Source organism: Aptenodytes patagonicus, chromosome 2, assembly GCF_965638725.1.
Source record: "Aptenodytes patagonicus chromosome 2, bAptPat1.pri.cur, whole genome shotgun sequence".
Taxonomy (NCBI): domain Eukaryota; kingdom Metazoa; phylum Chordata; class Aves; order Sphenisciformes; family Spheniscidae; genus Aptenodytes; species Aptenodytes patagonicus.
The window spans coordinates 145,901,010-145,915,002 of NC_134950.1; the positions used below are offsets into that span (position 1 = coordinate 145,901,010).

At 42.2% G+C, this 13,993-nt stretch overlaps 2 protein-coding genes across 12 annotated transcripts in view; one reads left to right on the plus strand and one right to left on the minus strand.

The window, feature by feature from the left end:
- Positions 1 to 223: 223 nt before the first annotated feature.
- CYP51A1 (cytochrome P450 family 51 subfamily A member 1) lies at positions 224 to 11,448 on the plus strand. Its single transcript, XM_076331531.1, has 10 exons — positions 224 to 436; positions 1,258 to 1,356; positions 2,353 to 2,529; positions 5,577 to 5,703; positions 6,719 to 6,893; positions 7,080 to 7,199; positions 7,649 to 7,844; positions 8,470 to 8,565; positions 9,529 to 9,697; positions 10,344 to 11,448. Exons 1-10 carry the CDS (start codon positions 263 to 265, stop codon positions 10,520 to 10,522), a joined length of 1,512 nt encoding a protein of 503 aa, XP_076187646.1. The 5' UTR covers positions 224 to 262; the 3' UTR covers positions 10,523 to 11,448.
- Positions 11,449 to 11,851: 403 nt separating this feature from the next.
- Positions 11,852 to 13,993, minus strand: part of AKAP9 (A-kinase anchoring protein 9) — a 120,473-nt gene continuing 118,331 nt past the window's right edge. For all 11 annotated transcript variants that reach the window (XM_076331534.1, XM_076331540.1, XM_076331541.1 and 8 more), the window contains 2 exons: positions 13,101 to 13,240; positions 11,852 to 12,415 (listed from right to left, as the gene is read on the minus strand). In XM_076331534.1, coding sequence (XP_076187649.1) covers positions 12,372 to 12,415; positions 13,101 to 13,240 — 184 coding nt within the window. In that variant the 3' untranslated portion in view covers positions 11,852 to 12,371. The remainder of the gene's footprint in view (positions 12,416 to 13,100; positions 13,241 to 13,993) is intronic.

The window sequence follows — 13,993 nt, forward strand, 5'->3', positions numbered from 1 at the left end:
CCCCAGCGCGGCCCCACGGCCGCCGCCCCGGGCGCCAGCTGGCCGCCAACCACCGACCACGGCCCCGCGCCCCGCCCAATGGCGCCCCTCGCAGCCCGGCAGATGCCGTCACGCCGTGGCGCGCGGCCGCCGGTTGGCTCAGGCGCCAGGAATCGTCACATGGGCAGAGATCAGCCCAGCGCGGAGGGGCGTGGCGGCCGGCGGCCCGGCGCGGGCTGCCGCGGGGAGGGGGCCGGCGCGCGGGTGCCCGCCAGCCCGGCGGATGTTGGCGGGCGCTGAGGAGATGCTGAGCCTGATGGAGGTCGGCGGGTCCCTGCTGGAGCGGGTGGCCGTCGGCAACCCTCTCTCCCTGGTGCTGGCCGCCTCCGCCTTCGCGCTGAGCCTCGGCTACCTGTTCCAGCTGGGTTACCGGCGCCACGTCGGGTCCGACCAGAGGGTAGGCGCTGGGGGACGCGCGGAGCCTCGGGCCGCCCGCGGCGGGGCTCGGGAGAGGCGATGGGCCGGGGAAGGGGACCCGGTAGGCCGCCGCCGCCCTCCCACGGGCGGGGTGGTCACCGCGGGGCGACCGCGGGGGAGAGGGAGAGGGCCGGCGGGAGCCGGGCGGCCTTCCTTCAGGGTGCGGACGGGGGAGCAGCGGTGCACTCACCTCTGGACAGCCCTTGGGGAGCGCAGAGAAACGGGCGGTAAAATCCAAGCGTGCGGGAGTAGGCTCTGGCGAGCGAGGAGCGTTCCTAGCACCTCCCCAGGGACGGTTTCTGAGGGGGATGTTGCACTGGCTTGTCCCTTCGCCCAGCTGGTTGGTACCACATGAAGCAGAGGTGCTTAGGTTTTGTAGAGGCAAAGGCCGTGCCCGGTACTATTTCATCAGTGCAGCTTAAAAGGAGGCTCCCACCTACGTATGAAACTCGTTGCTAAACTGAGGTTGATGCTCTGGGGGGACTGTTTAACAAATCGTCAACACGGTTTTGTTTCTGACTGCCTTCTCTCCAATTGCAGTATCTTCGTGCTTTGCTTTCAGAGGCAGGTTAGCAAGAATCTTAATCGTATGCATCTTATTTTAACCTCTGCTGCTTTTAAATGTGGCTCACGGTTACTCTATCTAAAAAAATAATCCGTTGTCCAAAAGCTGGCCTTTTCACGAAAAAGTTTAAACAAAACATGTCTAAAGCCTCCCCTGTGTTTAGTTTTATGTAAATGGACATGGTCTTATTACTGTCCGAAGAAAAGTCAATATTTATTTTTCTCTTTCTTCCTCAGAAATACCCACCTTATATTTCATCAAGCATCCCTTTCCTTGGACATGCAATTGCATTTGGAAAAAGTCCCGTTGAATTTTTGGAAAATGCTTATGACAAGGTACATTTTCCTACATAACTGGCTGAGCATATGCTGAAATATTTTTGTGTATCTATTAAGTTCTCTATCTGTAGCCTGTTTAAAAGCAGTTAATTCTCATTTACCACCTCGAATATGGAATGGAGTGTGCAGAGTAGGCTCTGGTTTCTTCAGATCTCTTTATGTACATTGTTGTTAGAGAAATAGTTTTTTCTGAGATATCTCTTGTGATTCAGATTTAAAAAAATATGTCTGTGTATTTGGGTAATGCTCATAGCTGAATCACAAGTTAATTAAAAAGCCATTTTCATGACGTTATTTCTTGCCTTAATTGGGGACTTTTAATCTCACTCTTTACTAATCTGTGACTGGGCTGGAATGTAGCCGACCACCTCTGTAGGCAATTTGATGAATGTTAAGGCCCTCTCCAATATTAAAAGGGCTGGTGTATAAAACCTCAGTAGGTTTTATACTATAACAGCCCAAAAGAAATGGACTAAGGCAGTAGAGCCTTAAATGAAATAAGGTTTATTGATCTGTTTCACGTTGTCTAAAACATAAGCTTAAATCCTAGCTTGGTTAGCTTAGAGAAAGCCGAATTTAGTATGTGAAGATCTGCTGGAGATGACCTTTGAACTTTAAAATCTTACTTGCTCTTAATTACCTATGCAAAACTCCAAATCCAGATTTTTTTGAGACAGTGTTTGTAGATTACTGGAGGCTGTATGTGCTCTCATCTCCCTGCTAGTTTTTGTAGTGTAATTGATCTTTTATTTACACTTTTTAAACTAAATGGTTTTAAAATGTGCAAGATCATGTGTGTTCGTTATAATGTTAGATATCACTAGTAAGTATATTGAGAACAGAATTTAAATGTGGTTTAAAATATTTATATCTTTATTAAGTCTCTAGACACTTAGGAGACTAAGTGATGTATGGAAGCCTGTACACAGATATGGATTTAATGATTTGTGTTTTTCTTATTTAAAATAAACTGGTTTTGTTTTTCTCTCTTAGTATGGACCTGTATTCAGTTTCACTATGGTTGGCAAGACATTCACATACTTACTGGGTAGTGACGCTGCTGCTCTACTCTTCAATAGTAAAAATGAAGATTTGAATGCAGAAGATGTTTACTCTCGGTTAACTACACCAGTTTTTGGCAAGGGAGTTGCCTATGATGTCCCTAATACGGTATGTATTTTGAGTAGAAAAGTAGCATAATTTAAATTCTGAGTAGACAGCCCTGAGCTCCTGTCTCTGTATGATGGGGTTGTCTGTTCATGAGCAATTCTGGCAGCGAGGCATAGTGCAGTTGGTAAATCGTCTCAGTTGGATAATCGAGACTGAACATGGTTAGGTTGCTTTATTCATGACCTGGCCATTTGTCAGTCTGGATGCTCTTTTTTGTTCGTGAAACCATCTAATCCCACCATAGAGGGAAAACTAGTAAGTGAGCCTCTTTTTCCTTCCCTTACAGCATGCCACTGACTGCCGTTTACTTTTCCCTTACAAGCAACTTTAGGTCTTCCTTCTGAGAGAGCTTTAAGAGTGATAATTTTTCATTTATGCCACGCCAAATCTAGATACAGGAGTATTAATTTGACAATTTGCACTACAAGGTTTGTCTTGCTTGGACAAAAATCAGTCTGTATATGTTTGCAGAATACAGTCTGCATGGGTCTGGAAGCACAGTGGCTGTGTCATGTGGCATTGTTTCCAAGCTTAGCATCGGCTGCTTTCTTGTTTGTGTGTGTTTGTCACGACAGACTCTTGAACTGCAGAAGCCACCTTTTCCATGGACAGACTTGCTCCACTGGGACTTTGTATTCATAGAATCATGGGATCATTAAGGTTGGAAAAGACCTCTAAGATCATCGAGTGCTTCACCACCCTCATTGTAAAAAATTTCTTCCTTATCCCTACTCTAAATCTACCCTCTTTTAGTTTAAAACCATTACCCCTTGTTCTATCGCAACAGGCCCTGCTAAAAAATCTGTCCCCATCTTTCTTACAAGTCCCCTTTAAGTATTGAAAGGCCACAATAAGGTCTCCCTGGAGCCTTCTCCTCTCCAGGCTGAACAACCCCAACTCTCTCAGCCTTTCTTCATAGGAGAGGTGTTCCATCCTCCTGACCATTTTCGTGGCCCTCTTCTGGACCCACTCCAACAGGTCCGTGTCTTTCTTACGCTGAGGGCTCCAGAGCTGGACGCAGTACTCCAGGTGGGGTCTCACCAGAGCAGAGTAGAGGGGCAGAATCACCTCCCTCGACCTGCTGGCCACGCTTCTTTTGATGCAGCCCAGGATACGATTGGCCTTCTGGGCTGCGAGCGCACATTGTCTGCTCATGTCCAGCTTTTCATCCACCAGTACCCCCAAGTCCTTCTCGGCAGGGCTGCTCCCAATCCCTTCATCCCCCAGCCTGTATTGATACCAGGGGTTGCCCTGACCCCGGTGCAGGACCTTGCACTTGGCCTTGTTGAACCTCATGAGGTTCACACAGGCCCACTTCTCGAGCTTGTCCAGGTCCCTCTGGATGGCATCCCGTCCCTCTGGCGTGTCGACCGCACCACTCAGCTTGGTGTCATCTGCAAACTTCCTGAGGGTGTGCTCCATCCCACTGTCTATGTCACTGATGAAGATATTAAACAGTACTGGTCCCAATACCACCCCTGAGGGCCATCACTTGTCACCAATCTCCATCTGGACATTGAGCCATTGACCACTACCCTCTGGGTGCGACCATCCAACCAATTCCTCACCCACCGGACAGTCCACCCATCAAATCCATACCTCTCCAGTTTAGAGAGAAGGCTGTTGTGGGGGACTGTGTCAAAAGGCCTTACAGAAGTCCAGATAGATGACATCCAGAGCATCTACTGGGAAGGCATTTAGAGAGCCGTTCAAACTTTCATTGGCATTCTACCATTGATGGATCACCCAGAACTTCTTTTTGAGGCTCCTTTCTCTCGGCTCAAGCTGCTAAGTCTCTGTCTCTTCAGTCTGACAGTGACTTTCAGTCATGTGTTTAGAAGAACCACCCCTTACTCTTTAAAAGGAAGAAGTTACTTATTTACCAGTAGTTCTGGTAATTGTTAATATGCATAGTCTATATAACAACTCATATTCGCTCTCTGACTCCTCCCTCCAAGCCTCTTGCAGATAGTTTTGTGTTGAGAGGAGCTGAAATGGCAGAGGATGTGTTCACTCCTGTGTGTCATTCCTGTCTCCATCAACCTGGAGATGGAGATGGACTAGCAAGTTGCAAGGGAAAATGTGCTTGTTTCTCTGCTCTGTGGCATGTGTACCCTCTGATAGACTGATGGAGTCCCCACTGCATTCTGAAAACAGACGTTTCTAGGGAGTAACCTTTCCTCTTAGGCCTTTTGTTTTGTGAGTAACTTCACAGTACGCGCAGAGCCCTTGGTGGGAAGACAATTTTTAGTGTGTTGCTCATGGTATAGTGCAGACCCATAGGGCATATGCCCTAATTCATAATTAGGGCTTAAAATTCATTGAATAATTTTCTTGAGTAGATGTCCTGTCAATCCATTGAACGGTTCTCATCTAATAATGGGCTTTTTACCAGTAGGTTTGTTAGCTATGAGTATACAAAGAAAAAGAGGAAAAGGTGAGAAGGACGTGAAGCTCACCATTTTCCTAGGAAGCAGTTTGCTTCCTGCTTCTGTGTCCGACTTCCTGGGCAGTGAGATCAGAGGGCCGTGTAAAAGAAAGGTGCAGCTCTGGACCAGAGGTAAGGTGTTACTGCACGAGAGAAGACAGATGCTCTGGGGGAGAGAAAGCAAGGAGGCCACGTAACAAAGAACACAGGCTGAATCCAGACTTTGCAAGGACAGGTCCAATTACGTTTGTGATTATGTATCTATCATCTGAAGTGCGTTCCATATTTCAATCTTAAATGCTTCTTGTATCTTCAGGGCTAAAGTTTAACAAAGATACTAAAATTATTTTTTGTTTTGGTACTGCAAAAGAGAGAATTGTAGCTCCCTTCAGCTAGCATTTTACTTGGATGTTACTTGGATGTTTTTTGCTTGAAAAACGAAGGTAAAAACTGGGCTATTACCTATTATTTAAATTTGAGTATCTGTTGTACCCTGCAGTCCTAATCATAATCTCTTTTCACTTCCGTATGGTCTTATAGTACAAATGATAATACGTTGTTAATTACATTAATATGATGATCCGTGTACTGATTGCTTTTTCTGTCTTGGTTCCTCTAGGTATTTTTGGAACAAAAGAAGATGCTCAAAACTGGGCTAAATATTGCCCAGTTTAAACAGCATGTATCTGTGATTGAAGAAGAAACAAAGGAGTATTTCAAAGCATGGGGAGAGAGTGGAGAAAAAAGTAAGCAAGATCAGATGCATTTTTCCTCTGATTTTCTGGGAAGGAATTAAGGCAAATGCAGTATGTTTTTGTAAATGATTTACTGCAATATTAATATTTTGCTTGAAAAACAAAAGCAAGCTTTCGTTTGCTTTTGCTTTCTTAGTCAGCTTATAGAGAGTATACCTGTTGCCTGGCTGAGTCGTGCTCGTTTTGCATGATATGAGTCAGCTCAGCATAACCACTTCTTAGTCCCTAGGAAAAGATACTGCTCTGACTTCCCAGAGTCTGTGTCAGAGATCTTAGCTCAGGGATCTTCTACACTGAAAAACTGCATCCTCAATGCCGTTATGGTTACGTTAGTGATCTAAGTGGAATTCCTCCCTTATTTCCCACCTGTCTTTCCCAACTAGCCTGCTAGACATAGCCCATCACCATTGTTGCAAGCCCACAGTGGCATAACAGTGTCAGAAATATTATTTATTTAAACATATATATTTAAATATTTAACATTTATATGATATATAATACTTATGTATTAATATATTTATTCAGTAAGTATATAATTTATATTATATATAATAGTAATATGAGAATATATAATTTTATATTTAAATGTATAAATATTATTATATAAAAATAATTCAGTGAGCAGCAAAACTAACTGGTTTCCCATGGATTTGGATTTCCATGGTTAAGTTTTTGTATGACTTCTTTTATATTTATTAAGGATTGAGCTCGTGCTGCATGGCTTGCTTTGGAAGGATTACTCGCTCTCCTAGAAAAATTTCTAGAAAGAAATACCTTAGAAAAAAGTTGTTGAAATCAGCAATCTAATTAAAAAGTTGTTTGAAGAGAGACCTGATAGAGAGACAGAAATTTAAAATTAGATGCTTCATTCTCCTAGTAAAACAATCTAAAACTCTATTTAAAATTATTAATCTGTGTCCAGTTACTTAAAATAAAGAATATCCTGTAAAAAATAACATCTCACCTGAAGTGCATCTTCAGTAACGTTTTTCAAATCTCTCCTCAGACCTGTTTGAAGCCTTTTCAGAACTTATCATTTTGACAGCAAGTCACTGCTTACATGGGAAAGAAGTAAGAAGCTTACTGAATGAGAAGGTGGCTCAGCTGTATGCCGATTTGGATGGGGGTTTTACTCATGCTGCCTGGCTTCTGCCAGGCTGGCTACCTCTGCCGAGCTTCAGGTACCAGAATAACAGATGAAGCAACTAACTTCCGGATTTTATCTAAATGTCTTTTTGTTTGGTCCTGCCCCCCCCCCGCCCCTTATTTCTTGTTTGTAAGCTATTCTAGACATCCCAATAAATCCTTATAAGCATATTATGCGTTCCTTTGTATAAAATTGCTAATAGAAGTGTTTTGAATTGCAGACGTCGAGATCGAGCACACAAAGAAATAAAGAATATTTTCTACAAGGTTATCCAGAAACGTCGAAAGTCTGAGGAAAAGGAAGATGACATGCTCCAAACTCTACTTGATGCTTCATACAAGTAAGGAAAGGGTTTGAAGACTGTCATTTATAGATGTTTTACTTTAGCTTCGAGCTCTTCAGTTAGAACTATTTACCAAAAAATAAGAAGTATTCCCTCATGTTCTGAGTTGTTTTTGTTGCCAGCAATTGGTCCTAGCTGTATTCTTACAAACAGCTTAAAAACTTCACTTGTAAATGGTTATTTAGATTCCTGAGATTTTCATCAGTGGTCACGAGGTTGCTGCTTTGCTCTTTGCTGGCTGTTCAGTAATCATTTTCTTCAAGGCTCCTAGAGAGTCTCTCTCCCTCTGTTCTCCCTTCTCCCTACCCCTAGATCCTTTGCTGCTCCATTTAGAGTAGGCAACAAAAGAGAAGAAGGGGAAAGTAGTACATTAGAAGAATTTGTAAATACTGCCATAACTGGAAACCTGATCAAATGAAGCTCTAACATAACACCCTTCAACCTAGGGATGGCCGCCCGCTGACAGATGATGAAATTGCTGGAATGCTTATTGGGTTGCTCCTGGCGGGGCAGCACACGTCCTCCACCACCAGTGCCTGGCTTGGCTTCTTCATAGCCAGAGACAAATCAATACAGGAACAGTGCTACGCAGAACAAAAAGCAGTTTGTGGGGATGACTTGCCACCATTAACTTATGACCGGGTCTGTATGTTACATTATTCTTGCTGGTTTTTTTTTTTACACTTTTAGATGCTTATTAAAAAAAACAACCAACCAACCAACCACACCCCCACCCCCAAAACATGAAATGTAGTCCTATGCTTTGTGTTAAAATAATAATCTGGCACAGTTGCTTTGCAATAACACTGTTTGCCAATATATCGCCTCCATCTCCTCCTCTCCAAGTAAATTTTCAGCTTGCTCCTTTTTTTTTTTAATCAGTGTTGATTAGATATTGTAGAAACTGTTATTTCCTTATTTAAGAAATGATAGTTCTGTAGAGGAGGAAGATCCTCATATTCCCACTGAGGAAAGAGATGCAGTGTGACCTTGTTCTTTAATTAGGCATCAGGAAACACTCGTGAGACAGATTAGTAAGAAACTAGTCGTAATTGATTGCACTGGTCAGATTTTTTCCTTCTTAATTGAATCAAATGAAAAAAAACAAAACCAAACTATCAGGGTAGCTACTGAAGTACATGTAAATATGAGGTGCTTACTCTTTGATTTAAAAAAAAAAAAGTTTTTAAATGGTATAGAATACCATTTTGTTTGTGTTGAACAAACTTGGCTATATTTTGATACATCATTTTCTCTGTATTTTCAGCTCAAGGATCTCAGTTTGCTGGATCGCTGCCTGAAAGAAACTTTAAGGCTTAGACCTCCTATAATGACCATGATGAGGATGGCCAAAACTCCCCAGGTGAGTACACTTGTTGGAGCTAACTTCACTTCAGTAGAACGGGGCTGGAAAAGGCCAGGTGGGGGGGTATCCCGGTTGGCAGAAGCAAAAACACGGGTGAGCAGTGTTTGCTGGCAGGGATGAAAGCTCATGGCATCCTGGGGTTGTATCAGTGGGAGTGTAGCCAGTGTTGACTGAGGAAAGCAATTAATACCTTGAACTTAATAGTTGTTACCTTCATCTGGAATTATGTTGGTCCAGTTTAGGACCCCTCCGTCCCCCCAGTAATCAAGATGTTGGTGAAGTGAAGCAAGCAGAGGGCCACCAAGGTGGTAATGAGTTGCAGCAGCACTTGTCCTGGGAGGAGAGGCTGAAGGAACAGGGCTTGTTGAGCCGGGAGAAGGGAAGGCTCTGAGGTGCCCTAGTAACAGCCACTTGCAGTCTTATTCAGCAAAACTGACCCTTTTTCGCTATCGGCCTCACTTGCATTCTTAGTTTGGTGCTACCATTTAAAAATTTTTTTTGTTTGTTTGTTAGCTATTAAAAATATGTGGCAATCTTGGAAAAATGTGGCTTGCACTTAATACAATACAAGCTAGGTGAATCTGAAAGAAAATTTGCTGTTTGTACAAATAAGATAGAAAGTCAATAATAACTTTTAAATAACTTTTTAAAAATAACTTTTTAAAAGAATGTCCCTCCATGACAAAAGCTTTCAACAAGTTTTAAGTTCATTCATTTTTTAAAAACTCCTTCTGTAGAATTGCTAGCCTTGTTAAAGCAGCTGAAAGGTTCCTGCAACTACGTGAATATTGTGTCCTGTACAATTAAAACAATAAAGTACTGGGCTGCATTAATTTTAAATGAGCTTAGCCAAAATCTCTTTTGAAATTCAAGCCTCATGATACAGCACTTCAGGTAACACTTCAAAAAGAAAAACGGAGAGATTTTGTGATGTGTGGGGTCTTGCCTCTTGTCTTGTAGACTGTTGCTGGATATAGTATCCCCCCCGGCCATCAGGTCTGTGTATCTCCCACTGTTAACCACAGACTCAGGGACTCCTGGAAGGATGCTCTAGACTTCAAGCCTGACCGGTATCTCCAAGATAACCCAGCAGCTGGAGAGAAGTTTGCGTACGTTCCATTTGGTGCTGGTGAGTAAGAAAAGGCAGCGCCTTCCTGCGTGATTGTGTACTGAAGTGGCTCATACTGATCGTCTCGTACAGCACCTCCCCACGCTGTAGCATCTGAGGTGGTATTTTTTCTTTCTACTGCTGCCTGGAAGCTTTCTACTGTGAAAGTGCCGTTAAAAGAATGAAGTCGATAGTTTTGCATTGGTAGTAGCTGTGTATCGTTCAGAGTAGCAATCAAAGCAAATCTTTAGGTTAGCACGTGTGAGATTTGACTCTTTGTAAGTCAAGGTAAAAACCTGGTAATACAAAGTCAGTTTAAGGCAGAGCAAAAATCTGCATAGAGTCATAACTGCCAAAACAGTTTGCAAGTATCACCACAATATGGTTATAGTTGATACCTTTTCTCAGTGTTGCAAAACTTCTCTGGTGATACATAAATTAACGCTTTCTGATGAGGACAGAACACCACGATCTCATCCAAATTACTTGGTCTGTTTTATGCAGTGACAGCTTATAAAGACACGACTGTGATGGAGGTACGTAAGGGTGTACGTGCAGCAAGAAAAGAAGCAATTACTGTCCACATAAGATTTTTTAAAGTTAGCTTGTTGTCGAAGGTCATTTAATAAGTAAGTATTCTAACTGCTTTTTATGGCTTTCCTTCTAGGCCGTCATCGCTGCATTGGAGAAAACTTTGCTTATGTTCAGATTAAGACTATTTGGTCTACTTTGCTTCGTTTGTATGAATTTGATCTCATCAATGACTATTTTCCGACTATAAATTACACAACAATGATACACACACCTAATAACCCCATTATCAGATATAAGAGGAGGTCACTGTAAATTCTGGAGCTGAAACCTTACTTATTTAAGTTGTGTAAGCTAACAGACTTTTGAATAAAATTGTGACAAAATGAGTGGCAAATGGGAACTGTTGCATCTACTGTTAGGAAAGCAACAATAATCCATCCAGTGCAAAGTTTTTGCATCTATTTTGTTTGCCCGCACCATTTAATGCTGCTGTGTATAATTGCTTGTTCTACAAATTTCTCATTGCATTTTTAAAGAAAAAGTGTCTTTTCTATTGGTATAACACTTTTAAGGTGCATGCCAACTCTTTAAAGTGAAGAAATAAGTCATTTCTGTAAAAGGAACTCTGCTTTTGAAAAATGGTTGAAGATTACTTTTCCCCAGATGACAAGGGGTAAGACTGTACCTTACCTCTGCATCCAGTTACAGTAAATCCGTCAGGGAACGGGCACTGAGGGGGAATGTACTTGGCGGCACCCTACCTTTGATATTTGTGATTCTGTTCCAAGCGAACTAGGTATGGGTCTTGGCCGATTCTTGGAGGTGCCCGCATGCTTATTTAAAAAAATGTTACTGTATGGCCGAGTAGCAGGCAGACTACAAAATGTTCACAGAGAAGTCTTTTCTGAGAATAAACAATTTAAATGTCTAACTCGAAGCAGCTGTGAAATGCTTAGGTTCAGAAAGCAACAATTTTCTAAAAATACTTCTGAAAGTAGTGATCTCTGGAAGCTTGATGTAAGCATGAAAAGTAACAATATGATGATACAAGCAACGTTAATTCTGTAAATAACACGTTCATGTATAAAACAGTCACAAACTAAGTGAAATAGCTGAATATTGTCCCCCTTTGTACTGACTCATGCAGGATTGTTACATGGTGTTTGCTTCAAGAGTGGTGATGAGAAGTGGTAATGAGCTCTGGCTCACAGGAACTTTGAATTAAATTTATAAACAAACCTCTTGTGGAAATTTTCTGTGCTCAACCCTGTCAATTCTGAAAAGATTTTCTAAGTAAATCTGTAATAGGCTCCTTTCGGTCGGTCATGCAAAGAGCTTCCCCCCCTTCATCAGTGCTTACGGCAGCAAGGGCTTTGCCCCATCTTTCCTGCTCTCAACTCGGGTATAACTGTTACAAAACCTTGTGTTTGTGTTGGTCACAGCAACTGAGGGAGTGCAGTATCTTCCCTTCCAGCCCCGTCAGATGTGACCAGGGTCTTCAGAAACCAAGCTTGTACCTGTCCTCTCGTCTCATTAGTAGCAGCGTTTTGGAATCTAAAAAGTAAAGCTGCAGCCACCACGAGTAGGAGGAGTGCAGGTAGGAGCAACCTTTTCAGTGTGAATAAGGGAATGGTTCTTCAGTTAAAAGCATGAAGTCATCTTTATTTCAGTACTTTGACAAAATACCCATAAAATTCAAAACTTCTACCATTACAAAAATAGGTCTCTACAAGTGATATTCTGTCTGCGCTGCCAGTAGCAACTATTACGAGTCATGTAACTTCAGTAGCCTTGCCAGAAAAAGTGCAAGTAAACTTTGCTGAATGTAGCTCGATTTCATTAATACACAAGTTTCATCTTTGCACCCTTTTGATAAATACACACTTCATAAGTTAATCATTTAAATTAGCATTCCACAAATATACATGTAATTTAATGGTGGTTTTTTTTGTTTTTGTTTTTCTCCTCATGAACACAAAGTGCCTATATACAGAAATCAGTCTGTGTGGGTGTGCCAGGATGGAACTGTATACAATCGTATAGCTGTGTTCACATTGGTCCCACAATATACACATTATACAAAAGCACAGAAAGAGCACAGATTTACAGAAGGCAATCCATTAACATCACTGCCAGTGATGGAGATGTTGAAAGGGTATTATTATCTTCTCATACCTGCGTGCAACTGAGTGTATGAAGTCGAACCTGTAAGATGGAGAAAGGTTTTCATCAAGATGACTTGAATAAGTTGATGAGAATTCACCAGTGACATGTTATTCAGCTGAATAAGCATGAAAGATTTTACATGGGAAATCTTTGAAGGACAAAACTTCCTCAAATGATGGATTTTATGCCGAAGTAAGACTTTAACACACTAACTGCAAAAATCATCCCCACATCAAGTTTGATAAATTAAGTCCCATTGATCTGACAATTTTCTGGATGTATTCTTTTTGCAGCACAAAAATTACCATCTATGGGACAAAAAGGCTATAACTTCTGTAATCAGTGGTAGGAGAAGAAATTCCCCTTGTACTCCCAACACCCCGATCTTCCGGGTACGTTTTTCTCCATCTAGCTTAAAATTTCAGTAAGATGTCAACCGAATCCTTGCTGCACATTCATTAGGGATCAGGGAAAGTTAAAGTGTTACCAATAAACTCAAAATCTGTAATTAAAGCACACTTGTATGTCTCCCCACAAAGAATTTTATAATTTTCTTTTTAATGAGCTTTTTGCTGCAGCTCAGAATAGCCTCTTGTTTAAGGCTGAAAATGCCTAAAATCAAAGACGTTTGTTATGTACCTCAGAGAACCAGCACACACTTTACAACTTGGAGCCCTGCCTTGTGCTACCCAGGAGTCACGGGGGAGACTGCCTGAGCCCTTACCTGACTGCACACTGCCAAGTCGCCTTTGTAGTGCCTCCAGCCGATTGATGTAATCTGTTAAAGCTCTTTCAGGATCATAGTTCTGCAGTTGAGAACAGGCGAAAGAGACTGGGTTTAAATCGGCATGCATACCGTGGAACCTAGGGGCAGAACACCACAGATGTTTTTAAAAAGCAAAATTTCAAATAAAAGTATCAGCAGACACAGCAAAACACTAAGTAGTGACACCTGACTGACTGCATGTCCCTTAACTTACCCTTGTGGTAGCCAGCACATCATACCCATTTAACCTCCCTGCCATTTATTGCCCAGGCCATCATACTGCCTCCCCCAGAGAGACCGCTTTTCCCAGTTGCCTTTTCTTTCTACTGCACCTGATTTGTTGCCGCATTTCTCTGGGACAAAGACTGACCAGCAAATTCCTACTGCAGCAAAAGCCATGGTAGATTCAAGTTTGCTTTTCTATTAAGAAGCTTGTGTGAACAAGGACACAGCCATCTTTACAGGATTCTGTCTCTCTTCGTTACTCTCTCTAAGTAAAAGTCAAAAGTGGCTAAAATAGATTAAACATTTTTTCCATGTAAACTGTTACGGTTGCCACAAACTAAGATTACCAACGTTGAGGTGGTTTATATAAAAATAAAGATCCAAAACGGCAAGAATCTAATATTCAGTAAAGCTCAGAGCCCACAACTCCGTACGAAGTCACCAAAGACTGATGGCACTCCTAAAAACCTTGCCTTTGGTGAAAAATACCTGGTTTCACTGGCATCCGATTCACCGATACCTCTGGTATCACAGCTTAGTACAGCCATCCAAAAGGGTTTAATCAAGAACAAGCAGCAGAGCTACCAAGCAGCTTCCACCCATGCTCTGGCCACGAGGCCGCGGTA